At 33.4% G+C, this 24321-nt stretch overlaps 1 protein-coding gene across 1 annotated transcript; it reads left to right on the forward strand.

The window, feature by feature from the left end:
* Positions 1-23: 23 nt before the first annotated feature.
* On the forward strand, positions 24-20015 carry YIPF4 (Yip1 domain family member 4). Its single transcript, XM_016136051.2, has 6 exons — positions 24-340; positions 11498-11651; positions 12887-13058; positions 15478-15555; positions 16856-16969; positions 19614-20015. Exons 1-6 carry the CDS (start codon positions 262-264, stop codon positions 19749-19751), a joined length of 735 nt encoding a protein of 244 aa, XP_015991537.1. The 5' UTR covers positions 24-261; the 3' UTR covers positions 19752-20015.
* The last annotated feature ends 4306 nt before the right edge of the window (positions 20016-24321 follow it).

The raw sequence follows: 24321 nt of genomic DNA on the forward strand, positions 1-24321 counted from the left end.
GCGGCGCTGTCACTGTTATGGTCCTGTCAGGACGCCGGCGTCGTGGTGCTTGGGCGGTCGCCACAGAGAGGACTGTGGTGGGGCAGTCTCCGGGGCAGCCCCGCGGCCCGCTGTGCTCGTCGCAGGCCTCGCTTCCAGCCCGCGCCTCCTGCGTCACGGGCCGCACCGGAGGGCGCGCGTGCGTGTCGGCGCGGCGGCCGCCTTCGGGCCTGGGCCCAGCCGCAGCCTTCTTTACCGCCGCCGGCTCCGACGGGCCGCGAGATGCAGCCGCCGGGCCCGCCCCCGGCGTATTCCCCCACTAACGGGGACTTCACCTTTGTCTCCTCAGCTGACGCGGAAGGTGAGACCGAGCCCCCGACGGGCCCCTCACCTCGGAGGATGCCGGGCCGGACGCGGCGGGGTCTTTCTGGTGCTGAAAGAGGTTGTGGTCAGGGTGGGGACGGGCAGCAAGCCGACTGGTGACTCAAGCCCTCTGCGTCCGCGGGGGCCTTCCAAGAGGACCCGAGTGGCCGAGGGAGGGGTGTAGGGAAGCTTTCTAAGTTTTTTTCGGTCAGCTCTGGTTTACCCCATTCCGTGTGGGGCAGGTTTTTCCAGGTGACCTGCCCACCTTAAGTGGGCCCACGGAACTCGAAGATTTTAATCCTGGATGACTTGCTGTGTTACTCAGGAAAGCGATTGTTAGATTGGTCAGGATGGGTGTCAAAAATGAGAACGAGGAAGGAGAGCAGTGTTCCTCTGTTACTTATCAATAGGTAACTTTTGCTGGGATTGGATTCGGCGCTGCAACTACATGCAACTACATGGAATTCGATATCTTGCCTACGTCCCCAATTTTCCTCTTGTTTTTTTTTTTTTGTTTTGTTTTTTGTTTTTTTTTTTAGTGTTTGACCTCAATATTCAGAGAAGTAGACCCAGGTATATTTGAAACTTATTTTAATCTGGCTAGGTGTTCCTAATAGCTTCTCTAGATTTCCTTGTACTGTTTTGATGAAGCACTTGTGCTGGAGAGATTTTTCTACAGCTTAGGAAAATTTGTTTTCCTCCTCTTCCCTGTTCCTTACCAGACTCTTAACTTTTTTAGTCTTTGTACACCAATGATTTTCCAGTGACCACACTTCCTGCCTCATATGAAAAAATAAATTATACTTAGCTATAGAAATCTCAGTCTAAAGAAAAACGTAGTATTTTCTCAGAAATTGTTTCATAGTGCATCAGTTAGTATGCTTGTTTTCCCTTTTTTCTGTTTTGTTTTCCTTAGTTTGCTTTTTCATAGGTATTTTTTTAAAAAAATACCCTAGTTTTGTTACAATTTAAAATATAAAATAAAAAGTGTATCTGTCATAGAGAACATAGCTGATACATTTTTCTTTATTACCAGTATGTTTAAACTTAATATGAGTATTTGGTGAATAAAGCAACCCAAAATATTTCAATTTGTTTCATCTGCATTTGGTAGCAGAGCGCTTAGGGCGAAATGTCAACTTTAATTTTCAAGACTTAAAAAAAAAATTATCATTGAGTATCAGAACCTGATGTTTGTTCAAACTCTTCTATCAGTGTGTATATTTTTCATGTTGTACCTTCCCCCAGGAATTACCTTTCTTAAATACACCTAAAAAATTTGACAGAATGATATGTAATGAGCTAACCCATTGACTTTATATACTAAACCAAGAAACCCGGAATAAGTAAAATCCATACAGTTTATTCAAACTTCATATAGTCTTTAAGGATATATAAACTCCCTGTATATCTGGGGATATATAGACCAGGGAAGATGTATGTGTACTAACACCCTGATGTGTATAACTTTGTACAGCTGAAATTTCCGTAGTATTTTAGCAAGTGTCTTGGTTGGTCTTTATAAGAATCCTGCTGAGTTTTATTATTTCTGTATTTTATAATAAAACAGGCTTAGGGAAATTTAGTAACCTCCACATGAAGGATCTGGAATTGAGATTGGGTGTTCTGTCTCCTCAGATTTCTTTCCACTAAACCGTTATACCTCTTTCTTATATTTTTATAAATAGAATAATGTATCTGAAGTATAGTGGAAAGAGTCTTGGATTTGCATCCTGGTTTTACCAATTACTGTTTATGTAGTATTAGGCGAGTTACTTAGCCTCTCGATAATACCCAAGTGCCCAAATATTTAAGTACTGTATCTGGCAGAGTTGAGTGCTCCATACATGTTAGGAGTGGTGCTGCTGTGTCGGTTCCAGCATTAACAGGTCTCACACATTTTATTGTTCTCCAAAATGAACATCTAACTCTGCAAACTCCCAAGTTTTTTCTCTGGTTCCTAAGATGTCATGTAAATTCTTCCTGCTTCCTTTTTATGTTGTTTCTCTATCCATGAATGTTTTAGGCTTATAGATACTTTCAATGTATACCTGCCTTCTAGTTTTTTATCCACATCTCAATGATACCAGTCTTACCATTTGATCACATATCCTTTGTCCAAAAATCTGCCTCGATGTTTCATCTCCTATGCATATCCTGAATGTCATGTTTAAAATACCTTTGTTCTCCTTACTCCAAGTTGAAACTTAAAACTGAAATCAGATGCTCTCCTTCCATGGTGAAACCTTGCTTAACTCTCCCTCAGAACCAGAAAGTTCTCTAGAAATCTTTTCTATATCCTAACACCTACCACAAAACCCAGAATATAAACATCACTAAATGTTTGTCATAGGGATAAATGATTTCTGCTTTCTTTTACCTCATGTGACATGGATACTTGGGGCTACAAAACTTAGCACATTTTGGATGGCATAACTAAATAATTACTTGATTTAGAGCCAAAAGATTTTAAAGTCCTGACTCCTATAGTAGCTCTGTGATATTGGGCAAGTTACATAACTTCTGTGAGCATCCATTTTGTCACCTGTAAAATGAAAAAGCACACCACTTACCAGAATGTGGTGAGAATTGTTTAAGATAATGTGTATCAAGTCAAGGTCCATAATTGTAGTTGAAAGAACATGAGTTATGTGTGACTCAAATGAATCGTGAAATCCAGACTAAATACTCAAGTGTGGTGTAAAACTACATACAAAAGCAGTAATGAAATGCATATGTATAAATGTAAGAACGTAATGATACTGTTATATATATGTAAAGTGTAGTTTAGAATTCTTCAAGGCAATCCTTTGAAATTATTTTATATCAGACAAATATTAGTTCTTTACCTGGTTTATGTCCACAAACCATCAGCATTGGCTTTACCTTGGTACTTAGTAATGCAGAATCTGCCCTAATTATAATTTGCATTTTAACAAGATCCTTCAATGATTCATATGCACATTAAAGTTTGAGGAGCACTTATTTAGAATGTTATGAAAGATCAGAAGAGGAAGAAATTTTCTCAGCTGGGAGATCCTAGATAATTTGATGGAGGTGATAGTTTGCCAAACTTTGAAGGATAGGTAACGTATTATATGTGTAGGATGACAGGAGTTTCGTCCATGTGTAAAAGACTGCATATGAGGGAAGTCCCTGACACCAAGAAATGGTCTAATAAGAAAGATTTAAAATTTTCAATAAATGCTGTAAAAAGTTTGGTTCAAACAAAGAAGTTGTTAATTGTGCAGAAAGAGATCAAGGAAGTCTTCAGAAACAGATGAGACATATTTTGAAGAATAAATAGTTCTTTAGATTGAAAAGGTGGAAGAACGTTCATTTAAGAACTATACAAGTAAAATAATTGGTGAAAGCAGTCCCTGTAGCTTATACTTCTCAGTCTTCACAGACCTAAACAATGGTGTAGACCATGAACTCTTTGTGGTTAGAAGCTATGCTTTACTCCCAGTATCATACCCACTGCCTGGCAGGGAACCTGGCACAAAGCAGGAACTCAGTAAATGTTTGGTGAATGAATGACTACTTGATATTTTTTGCTTAAGATAAAGGTGTGCTACTAGAACTGAAGTCAGCACTAATTTAACATTCAGCAAGCAGTTGGAAAGGGCATGAACAGAGACAACTAAGCAAGAAGGATGTTCTAAGCCACCCAATAGCCATTTTCCATCCTCATGTTTTTCTACCTCTGAATATCTTTGTATCCATATTGAAACATTCATCTTTCCTCCAAATCTTCAAACTTTTCTTTCCTAGGAAAAGCCTCTACTAGTCCCATTATTGTCATATCTCCCTGCTTCATTTGGAACCCTTCTTTCTCTTCTCCATTTTTTTCTCTAGCTATTTCTATTTCTCTGTTTCTTTCATCTCTATCATCACTCATAGGTCTCTCCTAATTGGCAGAATTTTTAATTAAATCTGCTTCTTCCCTTTTTTCTTATTTTCACAACTAAGCTATCTCTGTTATATCCCATATCCTCAGCACCCAGGAATCTCTACTACTATGCTGGAACTGTGCTTGCGTCCTAGCTTCAGCAGTGTTTCCCAAAAGGACATATGATGACATAATGTCCACAATGACATAAATTTGGTAAATAATGTGTTAAGCTAAGTTAAACTAGTTTCCTTAATGCAGAATTCCCAGAGCCTTTACTATGCCAATATTAATTGTGAAACTGTAATTGTAGTATGGCAGCATATTCCAGATTCGGTGAACATCAAAAGTCTTTTGTGAAGGACATCCGGTAGGACTCAGATTCCACCAAACATATATAGAGAAACACACACCTATAAAATAAAGACAAGTAGGTTTTAGGGGACTGATATTTATGCTTTTAACAACCTATCTTCCACAACTTTAGAGATGAAATCTGTGCCCATCACAAGCTTCCATGCCTTTGTCCCTGCCATTTCTTTTCCTTGAAATGATTTCTCATTCTTTGCTCAGCCAGCTATTGTTCATAGCCAAATTCAGGTTCCACCTCCATATAACCTTCCTGACCACCTCTCTGAGAGCTTAGGCTTCTTTACTCCTCTTTATAACTTATGCTCAGTAGGTAATTTGTGGTGTTTACCTATAGAAGAGTGTATTTTAAAGTACTAATTGGGTTGTTGATCACATCTTAGCTTTTTAAAATTAAGATATAATTCACACATCATAAACTGCACACTTTAAAAGCATAGAATTCAGTGTTTTTTGGTTTATTCGCAAAGTTGTACAACTGTTACCACTATCTAATTCTAGAACATTTTCATCACTCTAAAAAGAAATCCCATACCCATGCGTCTACCCGTTTTCAATCAATCTCCATTCCTCCACTTGCCTCCTAGCCCCTGGCAACCACTAATCTACTTTCTGTTTATAGGTTTGCATAGATTCTGGATGTTTCATATAAATGAGGTAATACAGCATGTGACCTTTTATGTCTGGCTGCTTTCGCCAAGCAAAATGTTTTCAAGGTTCATCTGTGTCGCAGCATGAATCAGGAGCTCATTGCTTTTTCTGGCTGATATTTCATTGTTTAAATATCATTTGGAGTTTAAATTCCTAAAGGTATCTCACTTCTTTATTTCACTCAGGGCATTATAGAAATAAGTAATCCATTAATATTTATTGATGGATTACTTGATCAGTATTGAAATGAGGGAGGAAGTGAAAATGACTTAATGTTGGTGATATTGTTCCTCTTGCCAAAGGCTAGAAACTTGTCTCTCACTTTCTCATCTTCAGTTGGTCAATAAAATTATTTCAGAAGAGTTCCAGAATAACTATAATTTTTTTCCCCTTCCTACTGACACTACCTTAGTTCAAGTCCTGACCGTTTCTCATCTGTACTCTTTACTGTAAAGCCAGTCCTCTATAGTGCAGCTAAGATCGTTTCCAAAATTCGAATCTTAATTTTGTATATTTGTTTTATTAAAAATCTTTAATGTCACTTCTCGATTTAAGCTATATGAAGCTATTTGCCCTTCCGTTAAATTAATTCACTCAACCAGCACACATTTGCTAGTTGCCTATTATGAGCCAGGTACTGTTATAAGTACTCGGGACATATGTTCAAAACAAAACTACAATAAAAACACTTAGTTTCTGCCGTCATAGGACTTATAGGCATTATCCAGATCACACAAATATGTTATTATAAACAGTGGTAAATGCTAAGAAGGAAAAATCCAGGGGAGTATGAAAGGAACTTAATCTAGGAGTCAAAGAAAATTCCTTAAGCAAGTATATCTGAAAATTGAAGAATAGGTGGCATTTAATTATTTTAAGTTAGAGGAAATGGCCTGGTACAAAGTCCCTGAGGTAAGGGGCATTCTGGTTCATGCAAAGAACTGAGAGGCATAGGGTGGCTAGAGCTTAGGGTACAAGGGTTGGGGCAAGAAATTGTTCTGGAGAAGTAGATAAGGAATGTAGAGATTATTGGACTTGAGGTAAAGAATCAGTGGGAGTCTGTTGAAAGATTTTAAATGAAGAGTGAAATATTTGAATTTTAAAGATTCTTTTAACTATAGTTAAGAGAATGGATTGGAACAATACAAGAATGACTAGGGAGATAGCAGTTAGTAGACCATTATAGTCAGGCAGGATATGATAGTTTGCACTAACTTGGTGCTGGTGGTAGAAATTGAGAAAAGTGGACAGGTTCACAAAATATTTAGAGGTAAAAGTGACAAAATTTTGTGGTGAATTGGTTGAAGCAAGAAAGATGTGAATGAAGGAAACTATCAAAGATAATCAAACTTTTGGTTTGTAATGCTGGATGGATAGTGGAACCATTCACTGAAATAAACTGGAGCAAGACCTTAGGTAGCAAGAAATCAGTTTTGGACTATTGAGTTTTAGATGCTTTTGACTTAGCTACAAGGAAATGTTAAGCGGACAATTGATCATGTGAATCTACAGAAGAGACCTGAGCTCAATATATTGCTTTTTGAGTTCAGCCTTCCTCAATCTTCTAATCCCTTCTTATGGTCTTAATGTTTGTGTCCCCCCAAAATTCATAAGTTGAAATCTTAATGCCCAATGTGATCGTATTAGGAAATGGGGCCCTTCTGAGGTACTTAGGTTATCAGGGTGGCATCTTCATAAATGGGATTAGTGTTCTTATAAGCAAGACTCCACAGAGTAGAGTAGCTCCCTACCTGCTTCTGCCATGTGAGGATGCAAGTAGTCTGTAAACTGCAAGAGGACCCTAAGCTGACCATGCTGGTGCCCCAATCTTGGACTCTCAGCCTCCAGAACTGGGAGAAATAAGTTTCTAGTTGTTATAAGCTACCCAGTCTATGCTATTTGGTTACAGCTGCTCATAAAGACACTCCTATATAATAGTATCCGTAACTCATAGTACATTATTGTGATTAGTAAGTGTTAGATATTACACCAATAATTATTGTCAGTGCTTTTTTGAGTAAATGGTAATTTTCTGTTAATTTGTTAAGGTGACCAAACATTTAGTCTCCTCTTTATATGAGGTTCCTCCTCCCCAGAAAGGACTATCATCTCTAATATAAGGTAGTAGTATACATAGAGGAATCTTTAGTTTTTCCTTTTAAAAAATTTCCTACTCGATTTTTTAAAAGGCACTTTTACCTCTTTTTACTTTTTTTTTTTTTTTAATAGGCGAGTTGACCCTTGGTTAACCTCACACATTGCAAGGACCTTGTCAGCTTACAATCCCTTATTTATTTTATTTTATTTTTTACACTTACTTGATTTTTTAAAAAATTATATCTGTGTAGTCATTATCACAAATACCTCCTAAACAATGTGTTAATGAACTATGATGTATTTAATGGGTACAAGAATAGCTTTTTTTTCCTATTTGAAACTTGAAAATGACATTTTAGCTAACCTTTCTTGGAGAGAGAGAAAGGTAGTTAAACAAGTGTACCTTTTTAAAAAATTAATCCGTCTTCATAAATTTTAAACTCATAAGCCATTACACAAATTTATAAATGTGATGAAATTGCATAGATATATATACACACACAAATAAGTGCATGTAAAACTAGTAGAACATGAGGGTCTACGGATTGTACTAATGTCAGTGTTCTGGTTTTGATAGTTGTATAAGATGGTACCATTGGGAGAAACTGGGTTAAGGGTACATGTAACCTCTCTCTACTATTTTTGCAACTTCCTGTGAATCGTAACTATTTCAAAGTAAGTTAAAAGACTTGTAAGGCAGACAAATTTCCATGAAATAACTGGTTCATGCCAAAATGGGATTGAATTTTTCTAAAAGTAGGTGCAGGAGATTTAATTAATTTTAATTAATATTGTGTCATTATTACAATTTACTGACTGTTGAACAGTAAGGCAGCTAACACCATAAACCGAAGCAATGTGAATAAAAATATAATCTAATTTGTGACAACATGGATGGACCTTGAGATAGTCATGCTAAGCAAAGTAAGCTAGACAGAAAAAGTTGAAAATCACATATCACTTATATGTGGGATGTAAACCTAAAAGCAACAAATGAACAGGACAAACAGAGACTCATGGTCATGAACAACAGACTAGTGGTTACCAGAGGGTAGGGAGTAGGGGGAAGAGGGGTTAGTGGTTACCAGAGGTTAGGGAGTAGGGGGAAGAGGGGTAGACAGGGTAAAGGGGGTCAAATATGTGGTAACTGTAGGCATATGTATGTTTACACTGTTGTTCACCTATGGCAGGTGAACATACAGTGTAAACATATATATGCCTACTGTTAACGTGTACAGCTAAAACTTCTGGATTTCATTAACCTGTCACCATAAAAAAATATATATATTATATATATTATATATATATATTACTATATATAAAACCTAAGACACAATTTTATACTCTTAAATTTTTTTTATGGATTAACAAGATCAAGCTCCAATATATGTCTAACAATTATAAAATCATTATGTACTTTCATTGGTTTTTTGATATCTGTCATTGGCCTATATATGCATTAAAATGTTTTTATAGCTAAAATGGAACAATGGAATTTATATCTTCAGTGTAAAACATTTGTTTCTTTTGCTGAACAAATACTCAGTTTTGTTTTTGATTTAAGCACAAATGGATTTTATTTTCAAATGAAATTAAATGATTTTTGTCTTTGTTCTTACTGAATGTTAAATAAGAAAAAGCTTCACATGTATAAGAAGTCAACAAGTACCAACAAAACATTCACTATTCATTGCAGAATACTCTCTCCTTTTACAGAAGTCTAAAACTTGTCTAGGGGCAGATTAGTAAATCCTGAGTATATACTATCATACTGCACTGACCAAATTCTTCATCTTTCAAAGTGAAGTTCTCAGTCTGAGTAGAAGATTGGGGGAAAAGATCCCTCACCCAGTAAAAAGGAAAGAAAATTACTGTTAAATTTTGTCGTGCAATGTTTCCAGGGGGCTTTCAATAAAACTTGAAACTTACTGGTATTCTTCCATCCTTTGAACCCAAGTAGCAGTGGAAACATTTTTAAGATTTCCTTTTGCAGTAGATTTTTTCAAAGATTATTTCCTCTTAAATTCATTTATATTTATTACTATCTTGATATTTTTCTTACTTAGAAAATGACAATTATACATAATGTCATAAGAAAGAATTAATTTAAAATTAGTGGGGCTTTTAAAATCTGAATACCTATCCTAGAGTTGACAACCAAGCTAGGTAGTTCTTACTCTTGTTTAACTTAAAACAGCTGTACTTCTAGAGTGATTTGGCATCTTTCTCCTTTTTTTTTTTTTTGACATTATTCTTGGTAGCTTGCTAACATGTTAGGCTAACTACCAATTTTTTGGACCTTTCTGTTGTTTTTTTCGTACCCACATCTAGTTGTGTCTTAGGAGGTAGTAAGGGATGTGTCAAATTGCTGTTATAGGCATTCATATATGTTCATGATATTTTCCTACTTTGGATGGAATGGAAAATACTATGAATTTGTGAGCTAAAGGTGCCTTTTTGAAGTTCTGGCACCCACGTTAGCACAAACTGCTAAACATATACAATTCTTTATCACACGGTTTCTTAGTACTATAATTTATATATCCTTTTTTGGTTTAGATTAAGAATTTTTAGTGTAGTCCTTTCTATGAGCCAGGAAACAGTTGTTAAGGTCCTTTCCTGCCTCACAATTCTAAAACCTTTAATGCCACTGCTGTACTAATGATTTCCTGATCTAAATCTTCCTCTTGTTAAATCAAGAAAAATACTCTTTGTACCTACTGTAAAATGGAATTTTCAGCTGAGGTTAAGACAAGCAGAAAGCGATTTTGAGAGACTTTTAATTACAAGAGTCTACAGCATCTACAAAGACTATTTTTAAACTGTTAAGTAGGGAAAGACTGAATTCAAAAGTACTTGCATTTTATCTCTAGGTGAGTATAAACTCCCTTATAAAAACTTTTAGAATCATGTAATGTTAAACCTAAAAAAGAACTTTGGGAAACTGGGGACCAGAAGACTTTAATGATTTGCTGTATTAATTAGTAGGTAAGCTAGGATTTAGCTTCAGAATGCACACTTTATTATAATTAATTGCAGGAGTTGTCACAACCAGACCAAGATGTGACATAATTGATCCACTCATTGAAGTTTAAGCCAAAATTTTAATGACTGTTCTCAAAAGCTAACCTAAAATTTAGGTTAAAATTAAGCTCTTTTTTATACTCTCTATAATCTGCAGAGAAGGCGCATCTGTGTTAAGAATGTTCTAGTTTGCTGTTGCCAAAATATGTTTTTAAAATACCACCCCAGTCATGTGGCTTCCAGTTAACAATATTGAGGGTTGTTTACTAGTGTATATTGTCTGATCCTACGATGTGTTTTTGCTTAATTCCTGTATGACTTCAAGCAAGTCCTTTAATATTCCCAATTTTTTGTGACCAGAATATGTAGCATTTGTACTATTGAGATTATCTGTAACCTCTAAACTCCTGTGCAGACTGTGAATGGAATTTATTTTGTAATGTGGGTGACTGAATCTCTTCACCTGTTTTTTTTAGAGCTGACCTAAAAAAAAAAAATCTTTTATTTTTGCTAAATCTGAAGATGAATGATGTAATTATATAAAGAAAAGCGTTAGCTGAAATAACAGGGAACTCTTACTAGTCAGTTTTACCCAGAACTAAATATTAATATATGAAGCATTTAGCATAGCTATTTGGTACTTTAAATGAAAGAATGGAAAAGTAGAGAAGAATTATCTATAGTTTTCCTTTAGCAAATAAGTTATATCTAATGGTCTATATATACATATGTATATATACATATGTAATGCTTTTAAGAAGAATGTGTACAATCACTTTGTTTTGAAGCATGCAATGTGTATAATAATTAAGGGACTCTAAAATGTTATCATGTAATATATTTTGTATATATCTTCCATTTAAAATTTAAAGTTATTGTTACAAATCTAGATTCTGGTACCAGCCCAGCTAATTAGCTATGAAACCTTTCATATGTCTTCTCTCATCTTTTGTTTTCTTGTAAAATAAAAGATGGTGTTTAGATATCTATAACTTTAAAATATGAATATTATATATAATAGCAGATCTTCAGATGATAATTATCTTAGCTGAATAGATGCCCATTTGGTTAAGATTCACACATTTTACCTTGGTTTATCATTTTGTCCTCTTTTCTCCTAAGAGCTCAGTGGTTCAATAGCAGCCCCAGATGTCAAATTAAACCTTGGTGGAGATTTTATCAAAGAATCTACAGCTACTACGTTTCTGAGACAAAGAGGATATGGCTGGCTATTGGAAGTTGAAGATGATGATCCTGAAGATAATAAGCCACTTTTGTATGTAAAAATAGTAATATGTACTTTTTGGTTTTTACAGCTAGTCTGTGGGGTGATTATATTCTTTCATTTTTATTTGAAGATAAATATGGAAAATTTTAACAGTTTTAACTTTTCAGTTTTACTATTACTAGTAAAACTGAAATAATGAGAGAATATTTGTAACCTATTAAATGGCAAAAATTAAAAGAATCATAATCCTCTGTCCCCTCTCTGTCTCTGTCCCTCTGTCTGTCTGTCTCTCTCTCTCTCTCACACACACACACATATTCCAAACTGTTAGGACTTACCTAGATCTATAGCTATCAAATAAACATGGTGCTTGCTGTGGAAATTCAGTTTAAGATAAATTAAGATTTCCAAAAAGATTACACTCCAAAATCTCTCATATAGAAATTCTAGAGCTACCACTGAGAGGATTATAAGGAGACTTTTTTTTTTAAAGGAGACTTTCATTTTTTTTTAAAGTGACTATGTATTACTTGGGAAAAAAGTAACAATTTTGCAAAGAAAAACAACTTTGTAAAATTGAGGCATTGCTAACTTATTCTCTGTAGTAATTGTTGGTAGATGAAGTACTAAAACATCCTATTTCTATGTTAATACACCATATTTCATCAAATCTGAGATGCTCATGGATTTATAAAATGCAGTTATTTTATATTTATCAATAAGAATGAAAAAATGCTTAAGACAGTATAAAGCTAGGATATGAAAAGGCTTTCTCCTTAGCATAAGGATAAATGAAAAATAACCTACCATTAAAAAAGAGACAACAGAGAAGTTTACTTGTGTCAGTGTGGCACTTGATAGGGTATTGGAAGAAAAATTTCCCCTGAGAATATAAACCCCACACTTTCTCTCATATAGGATTGTAGTCTGAATTATCAGTATAATTCATAAAAGTTTCAAGCAGATAATTTTATTTTAAAGTTCACCCAAATTGGTAGTGCCTGCAGGAGACTGGCAAAAGGAAAGGCAGATTTTGGAAGCACTTGGCTTTATTCCAGGCTGACAATAGTTGTAAGACACTAACAATTGTGATATGCATCCAACTTTAGAAATGTTGAAATGTTGAAAATGAATCAGTGAAATATATGGTACTTCAAATGCAAATCTTTTATTGACTTATGTATGGAGACTGTACCATTATATTTAAATTTAAATTTTACTGCAACTGTCTCAGTTTTCAGAAGTGTTGTGTGCCTTTAAAAATTTTTTATTTACAATTATAGGGAGGAATTGGATATCGATCTAAAGGATATTTACTACAAAATCAGATGTGTTTTGATGCCAATGCCATCACTTGGTTTTAATAGACAAGTGGTGAGAGACAATCCTGACTTTTGGGGTCCTCTGGCTGTTGTTCTTTTCTTTTCCATGATATCATTATATGGACAATTTAGGGTAAGTATACCTTACTTTATACAAATTCTAAATGTTTTAAGAGTTTTAAAATTAAAGGTAGCCAAATATTAACTGTAATATTACATTGTATTTAAGAATGCTTTACCTTTACGCATTATTTTTCACTCGTTATCCCTAGAATTATTCTTAATTAAATATGTGGGGAGTGCCTTAGATTATGCTTTCCAAACTCTTCCACACCATCATTCACATAGAAAGTATTAATATTTTTGTAGCAACTAGAATAAATGGATGCAACGTCTCCCAGATGACCAGAAGTGACCAATGACCAGAAGTGACCAAAAGGGCTGCCCACGCCCTTTCCGATCTCTCCAAGGGATGAAGAGTTTGAAACAAAACTCGTCACCATGATCTTAACCTCTTATTCATTTTTAGTTCTGTTTTTTAAAATAAACATTCTTAATAAGTGATGGCAAGGATTCCTTCAGTATTTGTTTTTATGTAATACTTTGTCTTATTCTCAGAGGGCTTATCTTTTATCATCAAGACACAACATATACACATCACTTCCTCATTCCTAATTTAAGGCTTTACCACAGAGAGATTTAGAAATGAATTCGTTTCCTTTTGCTGCTGTAACAAATTTATACAACTTTAGTGGCTTAAAACAAGGTATATTTTTTCTTTTGCTGTTCTGAAAGTCAGAAAACCAAAATAAGTATGAAAGGGCTAAGATCAAAATGTCACCAGGTCTGATTCCTCTGGAGGCTCTAGGGAAGAATTTGTTGTTTGTCTCCTCCCATGTCTAGAGGTTGCCAGCATGCCTTGGTTTTACATCACTGCAATCTCTGTTTTCATGCTCACATTGTCTTCTTCTCTGCTGTAGTCATATCTCCCTCTGCCTTCTTTTTTTAAGGACAGTTGTGATTACATTTAGTGCTCACCTAGACAATCCAGAGTAATCTCCCCATAGCAAGACCTTTAATGTAATATAACACTAATACTATTAATATTTACTTTAGCTCGGTAGTTTATATCAGGGATTCTATTGAAAATGTAAGGACTGTGGAAGAAGTTAATGGAGACTCTGGTCTCCAACTTATCACCAATCCTTTTTTTAGAACATTTCTAATTTTATTTATTTATTTCATTCAAACAGAGGATTCTGAGGCTAAAAACAGAATATTACTGCCTCCATAGACTATTGCTCATTTTGGCTTTGCTTGATGTTTTATTATGACTGGATTGGAGCCATGCATTTTTGGCAAGAATACCACAGAAGTGACATCGTGCCCTTCTCTGTATACTATCAGGGATTACATGATGTTAGTATGTCTTATTACTGGTGCCGTTAATGTTGATTACTTGGTTAGATGACAGGATGGTGAAGTTGCTATTTTTATCTTTTCAAGCAATATATATCTTGTGGAGATACTTTGTGACTATGCAAACATCCTGTTTTTCAACAAACTTTAGCCTACTAATTTTAGCATCTGTTGATGGATTTCGCAGGCAAAAATAATTACTATATTGTTTACTGAGTAGCGGTTTTCTACTTTCCTCATTTGTTCTACATGTATGAATTGGTATTTATGGCACAGCTATCCCTTCTTTGCCATTACTTAATCATTCACATATTTATGTCAGTATGGACTCATGGATATTTATTTTATATTCTCGACTGTAATCCAATATTACCATCATTTATTTTATTGCTCAGATTGTTTCAGCTTTAGCCATTGGGAGCTCCTTCAGGTTAGCTTCGGTGTCCTTTCAACATATTCCCATCCTTTTTTGAGCACTTCCTTTCTTTCTGACTCCACAAAGTGTTCTAGTTTTTATTTTATCTGCCTTGGCCCTGGAATCAACCATTTCACTATAGAATCCTAATTCCTTTTATTGGGGAATGATATTTAGAAACCAGAATCTGAGCAATAAGTATTTATGTAGCTGTCGGGGTATCCTTTCTAGACCCTACAAGCAGACAGAACTTGGAAATATGTGCATGTATCATTATTATGCTAAATCTCAGGAGTTTAAATTATCTGAAATGCCTTCCATATTCTATTATTTAGATAAATGTGTAATTAATATAAATTTTAAAGACTTCCTGAGGAGGTTAGTAACTTGTTTCAGGGATAAATTTTTCTGGTAGGATGCTAGAAGCTGGGGGGTTGGGAGTAAATACTCTGTTCTATTTTTATAGTAATCTTTTATCATAAATACTGAAGTTTCCTTAGGCAGTTGATCATTGCTAAATGTTCATTTTGGATATAAAATTGTATTATACATTGTGTTCTTATTAAGTTTTGGAAAGATACCTGGAAACCCAAACAAACTCTCTGACCTGAAATGGATATACCAAAGTATCTTTTATGGCAGAGAATTGAGTTCCTGAGAAATTATCAGTTTATTTGATACAAAGATGTTAATTCCATTAATTTCTTTTCCCTTTAAGGTGGTCTCATGGATTATAACCATTTGGATATTTGGTTCACTAACAATTTTTTTACTGGCCAGAGTTCTTGGTGGAGAAGTAAGTAGTCAGTTTTGAAATTATCCTTTGTTTTTGATGGTAAGCACTATTTTTGATACTGCAAATACTATTAATAGTTATATATGTTATAATTGTTTCTTGTCCTAGAATTGCTTTTAAGTTATTCTACTTCTTTAAGATAATCAACATACTAATATTGTACATACTCACCAAATTTTATAAGAAATGAAGCAGAAAGAAAAGATTTCATCCCACTCATCATTAATTTACAGCTTTTTAGGGAATCATACAATATATTTTTTGTTAGGACAATTCTCAGACTTTTTGATCTCAGGTCCCCAAAGAAATTTCTTTATGTGGGCTATAGATATTGATATTTACCATGTTAGAAATTAAAATTAAAAATTTATATATTCATTTAAAACTAAAAATAAATACATTTTAACATAAATAATACATTTTAAAGAAAAGTAACTAGGATGTGGTTTCATAGTCTAGTAGTTAGCATGTCCGCTTTACATGCAGAAAGTCCTGGGTTTGTGCCCCAGTGGAGCCATGGTCTATGGTCTACGGCCATGCCACCCTGAACAAGCCCGATGTCTGATCTCGGAAGCTAAGTAGGATCGGACGTGGTTAATACTTGAATGGGAGACCACCTAAGAAGACTAGGTACTGTAGGCATAAATAATAATAAATAATAATAAAGTAAAATAAGAAATAAATATAACTATTTTCAACACAAAAACAGAAGAGTGGCATTGTTCTACATTTTTGCATGTATAGTAGTTCCGCCTTATCTGCGGTTTTGCTTTCCACTGTTTCAGTTACCTTTGATCAGCTGCCATGCAAAAATACTAAATGAAAAATTCTAGATGTAAACAATTCCTCAGTTTTAAATTGCATACCATTCTGAGTAGTGAGATGAAATATCGTGCCTTCCTGTGCAGGACGTTATTCATCCCTTTGTTTAGTATCCATGGTATATACACCTGCCTTTTAGTCCCTTAGTAATCCTGTAGGTTATCAGATCAGTTATCAGGGAGAGAGACCACATTTACATAACTTTCGTTACAGCATGTTATAAATGCTCTATTTTATTATGAGTTACTGTTGTTAAACTTTTTACCTAAGATTTACAAATTAAACTTTTTTGTTATAGTATGTATATATAGGAAAAAACAGTAAAGTATATGATACTTTAAAGTATAATGGGTATACTACGTCATGTCTTTATTCTCACATTTATGTAACGACAACAAAGAATATATGATGTTCAGTAGTGATTAAAATGAGTATCATGATTTCTGTGATATTTATTTAAAAATTTTAAAATTCACAGGTTGCTTATGGCCAAGTTCTTGGAGTTATAGGATATTCATTACTTCCTCTCATTGTAATAGCCCCTATACTTTTGGTGGTTGGATCATTTGAAGTGGTGTCTACACTTATAAAAGTAAGTAGTGTGTATTATAAAAATTAGTTCACTCTTTTCCAGTAACAAAAGCATAATAGTTCTGTGGTTAAGAATATTATAATCTATAACTATCAAACAATTGGTAGTATTTTGGAACAATGACCTTACTCACTGATTTTACCAGTCGTATTTCTTTTATTTTTCCTTTAATTACCGGAAATTATAATGTATATCAAGGAGGGAGTAAAGAACAAAGAGCAAATCAGGCCTCAGGATATTACATAGAGAATTTTTTTAATATCGAATTTTTCTTCTCTATACTTATAACATGAGTTTATGACTTAGATTTTGTGGGAAATGTTTATTTAAAAGTACCCTGGACATTTATTTAATAACTCTTGTTCCTCCTTGAATAGCAGCCTCCTTATAAATATGATGGACATGGTTCTAATAAATTGACTTTTCTGTATTCCAGAGATAAAGACTTCCTTATGCTGTGTTAAATTTACATTAACATTTGTACCCATTTTAAACATTTACTGATAATACTAAGTATTAATAATCAGTAATATAACAAATTTTGTCATTTATTAATTTTGAACAACTTTGGGAAATGACTGCTTTAGCACATGCTTATATGTTACACAGTAAATACAATGCTGTTTCTTTATGGAAAATAGAACTTTTAAAACCACCACTTTCAGAACTGCCATTATGTAGCCTCCACACTAAAATATTTGTTTTAAAGTAGAGCCACTTGATTTTTATGACATTTGGTTTTATTTAAAGTTCATCACTAATTCCAGTATAAAAAATGATTCTATTTAGAATTGGGTAACTGCAGGCCAATACTGACATTATATAAGCATTGGATATTGAGAATAATATGGATTTCCGAACCACTCAGTTCTGAATTCAAGTCCTGGTTTTGCCACTTGTCTGCCCTGGAGAGATATCTTTTCTTATTCTCCTCTGCAAAATGGGGAACCCTAACAACTTTCTTTCCTCTACATTCTAATCCTGAAACTTTTTAAATTGGCATTATTAGCACTTAGTTTAAAAGTCTTGCAGTGCAGAAGCTGGCCCCATACTGGCATTTAATTATGTAGCCTTAGTGAACATACCACTTTACTGAATCATACAGGATCACTTCCTGCTTGTGTGTTATTTTTTTACTTGGGTAAAAGCCTGTTTGGATACTGCTAAGACTACACCCAAAATTGCTAAAACTGTGTCCTCTGGTTATTTTTAGTCATCGACTTCAACTGAAAATTGGTCCTTAATATTTTTTATGTACATATAAAGATATTATAAAGTGGAAAAATCTTATTTGTGTCATTAAAAATTTAGGATAAAGTTGTTTTAAAACTTGAGATTTTTCTTTGCCAAATTTTTTTTCCTAATTGCTTAATCTTCTGTGTGTAGTGGGCTATTGTACATGTTTCTCGTTTCAGTCCAAGGTTTGTTGAGAAATATGCTGCAAAACTCATTTAACTCCAACATTAGAATACCATTTAATCTACAACAGCTAATTTTTTTAGTATTAAATCTCTGTAACTCTTACTAATCTTTAACTATTATAGAACAAAAAAATTGTATTATGATGTAAAAGTGCAATTTGATCATAATTTTATTTCATATTTTCCTATACTTTTCTGTAGGCTTAAAATATTTTATAGTTTTTTTTTTTTAAGTTTAAAAAGCATTTTAGAAAATTGGACCATCTCAAATACATTTTTGATCAGTCTGCCAATATTTATTTCTTAACTCTGTACTGGTGGTTCTTAACTGAGGTCAGTTTTGCTCCCCAGGGATATTTGGCAATATCGGAGACATTTTTGGGTGTCACAAATTGGGGGTAGATGTAGAATGTTACTAGATTACAGTGGGTAGAGACCAGGGATACTACTAAACATCCTACAATATATAGGACAGTTTCCCACAACAATTATCCAGCCCCAAAATGTCAGTGTGTCTGTTTCTATTATAGTTTCCCTGATTTCTTCCCTTGAAGTTCTTCATTTTATTCTGTAAAATGGCTTCAGCGATTGTATCAATAATTACTACATAAATTTTCAGTGGAAGTAATTTAAAATTAGATATGGATATGATCAGAAGACCACAGTATATTTTATTAAATTAAACTCGACCAAAATATTATGTTTTTTCCTCCTCTTTATTTAACTCTTCATTCTATCCCTGGAAAGAAGCTGTGATACTTAATAAACATTGTATAAACTTTTAACTTAATCTATTTTCCTACTAGGATATAAAGGAAAAAATTTCTAGTCTGTAAAAATCAGTTTTTTTTCGACAGTCAAATTTCTGTCAGCAGTTTGGTCCAATAATAGTTTTTCCAAAAGTTGCTTTATCTTACATCACCAGGGACACTTGGTAAAAAAGTGAATCTCAGGATTCTCTTTTTAATAGGCACCCCAAGTGATTCTTTTGATTAGACATATTTGATAACAAACACTTCATTTGCAGAAGTCAAGGAGCAAAGAAAGGACTAACATTCTTAATAAGTTTTAAACATTCTTATTAAGTTTTACTGTTTACCACAATTGGTTGTCAGGGTCATTTTAAACAATATTGTAAATATTGTTTTTATTCTTTGATACCCAGAATGTTAATTGATTTGCTAATATACTGCCCTTTGTCTTTTTGTTTGTTTTTTTTAAAGCTCTTTGGTGTGTTTTGGGCTGCCTACAGTGCTGCTTCATTGTTAGTGGGTGAAGAATTCAAGACCAAAAAGCCTCTCCTGATTTATCCAATCTTTTTATTATACATTTATTTTTTGTCCTTATATACTGGGGTGTGATTTAAGTCATATGTGATTAGAAAAAGACAATTACATTTTTGTAAAAGCTGGGAATTCTTGCTGAAGGGAATGAAGAAAACCTGTTGCCGGTAAAATTTTACATGTTCCAGATGTAAAGGCATGTTTGAGGAGTTTTTTTAAACAATTCTTTTTTTTTTTTTTTTGTATTTAAGCAGTTGCAGTTATCTGGATTGGTCAGAATTCTAAATTCTGTTTGATTCCTCATATTCTAGTAAATAAAGTATAAAAACATTGTGTTTTTAAGATTGTGTCAATAGTCACCTAAATCTTGTGCCAAAAGCACTTGGAATGGTAATTATACTTCACTTAAAGGGTAAAAATTACAACATCCTGATAATCTAAAAGTGCAATTTTTTTCTTTTAAAGGGTTTTCTCCTGCATTGCAGATCCTGTAGATATATATTTATATTTATACATATATATTTATGAAATAATTCTTATCTTATTATTCACAAAATACATTTCTGAATAGCCAAAAAATTAAGATATTTTAAATCTGATGCTTAAACTTTCTTTAATTTGGCCATTAATTTTTTTATTTATAAATTTAAATTTGTTTTTTAAATTATAATTTAAAAAATTTCAAACATCCTTCAGTATGTTCTTGCTAAGAATTCTTAATAACAGCTAAAACTAATATTAACAAGTGCTGATGTAGATTTGGTTTGTTTGGGTGTGCTTGTAATCCATTTCCCGTTTAAGAAAAAAAAGGGAAGCTTGCTGCCAGTGTTAATTTCACATCACACGTAGGAATGCTACGTTTTCTAGGATTTAACATTTTCAATGATTGAGAATTATATTTTGTAAATGAAAATATCACTGCTATAAAACAGAATGCTACAAATAGAATGATGTCATTTGTTTCCAAAGACTATTGATATAATAAAGAGATGCGAAAATAACAAGAGCGAGATATTTCGTGGCAAACTTCGGGGGTAAGATTAGGACTGTGCTCTGCAAGTTATCCTAAGTTAAACACTGCAGCCATAAGTGCCATTGGCGAATATTCTCAGCAGACGGGAAATGGGTTAAAAACCATTTTTGAATATTTGAACTTCTGATTTAAAGTTTCTGTTTATCTTTCTGACCAAAGGACCAAAAAGTATAATGGACATGGCATTCATTAAAATTGTCGATATGTTGAAAAGCACTAATATTTATAGCATCAGTAAATATTTTTAATTGGTACTCCTAAGTCATAAAAGTTACTGGAAAAGAGACCTTTAAAATCTTGTCCTAAACAATGTCATATGAAATAGAAAAAAAATAAAATGCTTCCCAGCTGTGTGCTCTATTTTATAACACCTTGTCCTGTATTACTTGATATTTTAACAAGTATCAGGTACTCTTAACAAATGTACAATACTTGCTAATGGAAATAGAAGTTTTAGCTGGTGAATTTTTTTGCAAATAATTTCATAGACTATATGTACCTTTAATATTACTTTGTAAAGTAGATAAAATATGTTTATAAAATAGCAAATGCCTATAATAACTAATAGAAAGTTATCGTATTATCCTGGTCTTAGCTGGAAGAGTTAACTGCTGTCAGTATGATAACATGGCCAGCTCTTGGTATGTATTCCTTTATAAACCTTATCTGTCAGGAAATATCCAGCAACCAGAAGCAAACCTATAAATTAGCAAGGTTTCAAGCCCATCTCTCTTCCATTCACCCTCCCCCCTGCCAAAAAAGAAAGGAAACCCTTATTTTAAGCTGCAGGAAAAGTACGGAGCTACCTTTGAGCCAGAATAATGTGGAAAGTTACATATGCTGATTTTTAAAACAGGTTTAGGAAAACAGATTTGAAGCATCAGAGGGATGGAACCTGTAGAACCTAAAATAATATAAAGTAGTGAGCAAGGATCTATATAGCTGCAGAAGCAGCAACTATAAAATAAACATTTGTCATACTTAAGGAGTTCCTGAGTTCAGTACTTTGTTACAGTTGATAATTATATGTGATATTTATAGTGTTGACTCTAGAATCTTATTCCAGGAAGTTTGGGAGTCCATGCTAGGGATTAGTATTTTACTAAGCAATATGGCAAGGCACTTTAAGACCAACTATATCAAAAAATGGTTAAATTTTTTTAAACACCATGTTGATTCATAATGGTAAAAGATAAACTGAGATATTTGCGTTCTAAAAAGATATTTAAAAATAACAGCATTTAATCTTGAGATCTGCCCTGTTTAAGGTATATATAAATACAGTTTATAGCCCTTCATGTAGTGGAGTTTCAGATCGGAAGAGCGTCGTGTAGGCGCTTCGTGTTTCAAGTTCAACCAACATCTTCATGTGCTAATGAGCAAAGCAGTTAAAACAGATTGTCAGCTTGAAGGCATGATGTGTAATTGTGTACAAGATACAGTACTGCTACAGCTAATAATGGTAAGCTAATCACAACAATGTCCTCTCGAATTTTTATATAATATTTTCTAAATCATATTGATTTTAAATCATGATTTCCAACCTAATTATTAGTTCCTTAGTATATTTAAAATAGAACTAATCTCTTTAAGTTCTATGTGTGTGTGTCTTGCTATTAGTTATAATAATCCTGATGAATGTTAATCCTCAAAAAAAGAATCGAGACATTTAATTATGTTTCAAATTGACTATAAAATAATTGAAATTTCTATTAAAAATCAAATTCTCTGTATAATTTTCATTGTATTAAAGAATGGTTTAGGAAGATTTGTAAAGTTTTATGAACCATTATAGAACTCGCTTATTTCTAAGGTCTATTAAACAGTTTTATATGTAATGTATCTGTTTCCAAAAATCTCCCAAATGTTAATATACTAATTTAGAGTCCTAAATTAGTGCAAATTTGCATTGACTTAAAATGAAGTAGATATTTTTGTTTATTGTTTAAAATTTAGTCAGTTTCTTTTTAAAAATTTTGATGTAATAAAACATTGAATAAAATAATCTTTCTACAAACAGTAAAAACAGAATACTTTTCATATTCAACAAAACTAATTGGATATTTTTAGATGATTGTTATTTACCTCTTACATTTTTGTTAAGGCCTATTTTAGCCAGTTTTAGAATTTAGGGAATTGTGACACATTAAATTTTGTTAAAATATCTTACTTCCTTTCCTTCCTTTTCCTTTCCTTTTCCTTCCTTCCTTCCTTCCTTCCTTCCTTCCTTCCTTCCTTCCTTCCTTCCTTCCTTCCTTCCTTCCTTCCTTCCTTCCTTCCGTCAGTAGTTGAACAAGTTGTGTTTATTGTTTTGTTCTTTGCAACAGAGAACGAACACATACCATGTGGAGCCATAGGGTGTCTCAGTGTTAAAGAGGACCTATTACAGGATTTAGGCTTGTGTTAATACAATTCTTTTCGATTGCATGGCATGGCAGTCTGAAGAAAGTCTTGACAGAGCTTAAAATCACCCTCTCACCCTTAGCAATTCTCCGCTCTGATATTTTAGTCACATAAACAATATAAAAGTGTTTTATCATCTTCTTTCATAGATGGTTTCTTTAATTGAACCCTGTATTACATCTTACCTTGTATTGCATTTTAATTTCCCTTTAGAAACTGAATTATATGTATGCTATTCCTCATTTGTATAATTTCTTTTCAGTAGTTTGTTTATTTGAGAATCTGTTGCCACCTTTTAAATAAATCCCAAAATATGATTTTGACATCATTAAGACTAGACATTCTTATATTTCTGCACTTGAAATCATGACATTTTCTAAAGAAAGGTACGCTCGTGAATATATTTTCTTTATAACAAACTAGTATAAATTTTTGACCCTATTGTGTCTTTATAAGGTATAGCAGTCTGAAAAGAAATGGTTAAGAAAATATTCCCTATACAAGGCGTATAGTATTAAACATAAAACTTAGAATTAGGTTTCTCATTTGAAATCTTTTGATATGCTAAGGTTGCAGTTTGGAGGTTAATTTAGGGAATGTCAAGATGAGTAAGATGGCCTTAATAAAATAATTCCCTACATATATTCTGTATTGATAGTGACCCTGGTTTCAGCTTTTCTGATTTTCACCAAAATATCCACAAGTTTTTACTTGAGGGATACTTAGTTTATAGTTTGCAAGTGCTTGAGAGAAATTCCTTAAACAACCCTTCTGAATAGTTCTGTGGGATACTGATGCTATCATTGAGGTTCTTTAAAGTTAGAGATTAATATGAAAAAATGTTTTTAGGAAATATTTTGAATTTAACTTATATTGGAGCATATTACAGGTTAGTAACACTTGGCGGGGTGGTGGTGGTGAGTAAGCTTTCTTACCTGTAATAATTTCATTAAATTAATACTTAAAATATAAGTTAATTCGATTTATCGAGAAGAAACACCTTAGCTTTTTAAAAAATATAGTTGCCACTGAGAAATTTTTATTAAATACCAAAGAAGCAAAAAAAGCTAACCAGAGTATTTACACGGGATCAAGTGAAATTATACAGAATGACTGGTTATGGGAGAAATTTGTCATCTGATAAAGAGAAAATAATATAAAAGATGGCTGCTATTCACATAACCACTTACTGAAGATAATTGAAATTCTACA

Source organism: Rousettus aegyptiacus, unplaced genomic scaffold (assembly GCF_014176215.1).
Source record: "Rousettus aegyptiacus isolate mRouAeg1 unplaced genomic scaffold, mRouAeg1.p scaffold_m13_p_7, whole genome shotgun sequence".
Classification (NCBI taxonomy): Eukaryota; Metazoa; Chordata; class Mammalia; order Chiroptera; family Pteropodidae; genus Rousettus; species Rousettus aegyptiacus.

Excerpts from the sequence above, each read along its gene's own strand:
- YIPF4 (XM_016136051.2), top strand. The coding sequence starts at position 262 with ATGCAGCCGCCGGGCCCGCCCCCGGCGTATTCCCCCACTAACGGGGAC. Across the intron at positions 15,556-16,855 it reads CCAGAGTTCTTGGTGGAGAA|GTTGCTTATGGCCAAGTTCT; the intron begins GTAAGTAGTCAG and ends TAAAATTCACAG. Across the intron at positions 16,970-19,613 it reads TGGTGTCTACACTTATAAAA|CTCTTTGGTGTGTTTTGGGC; the intron begins GTAAGTAGTGTG and ends TTTTTTTTAAAG.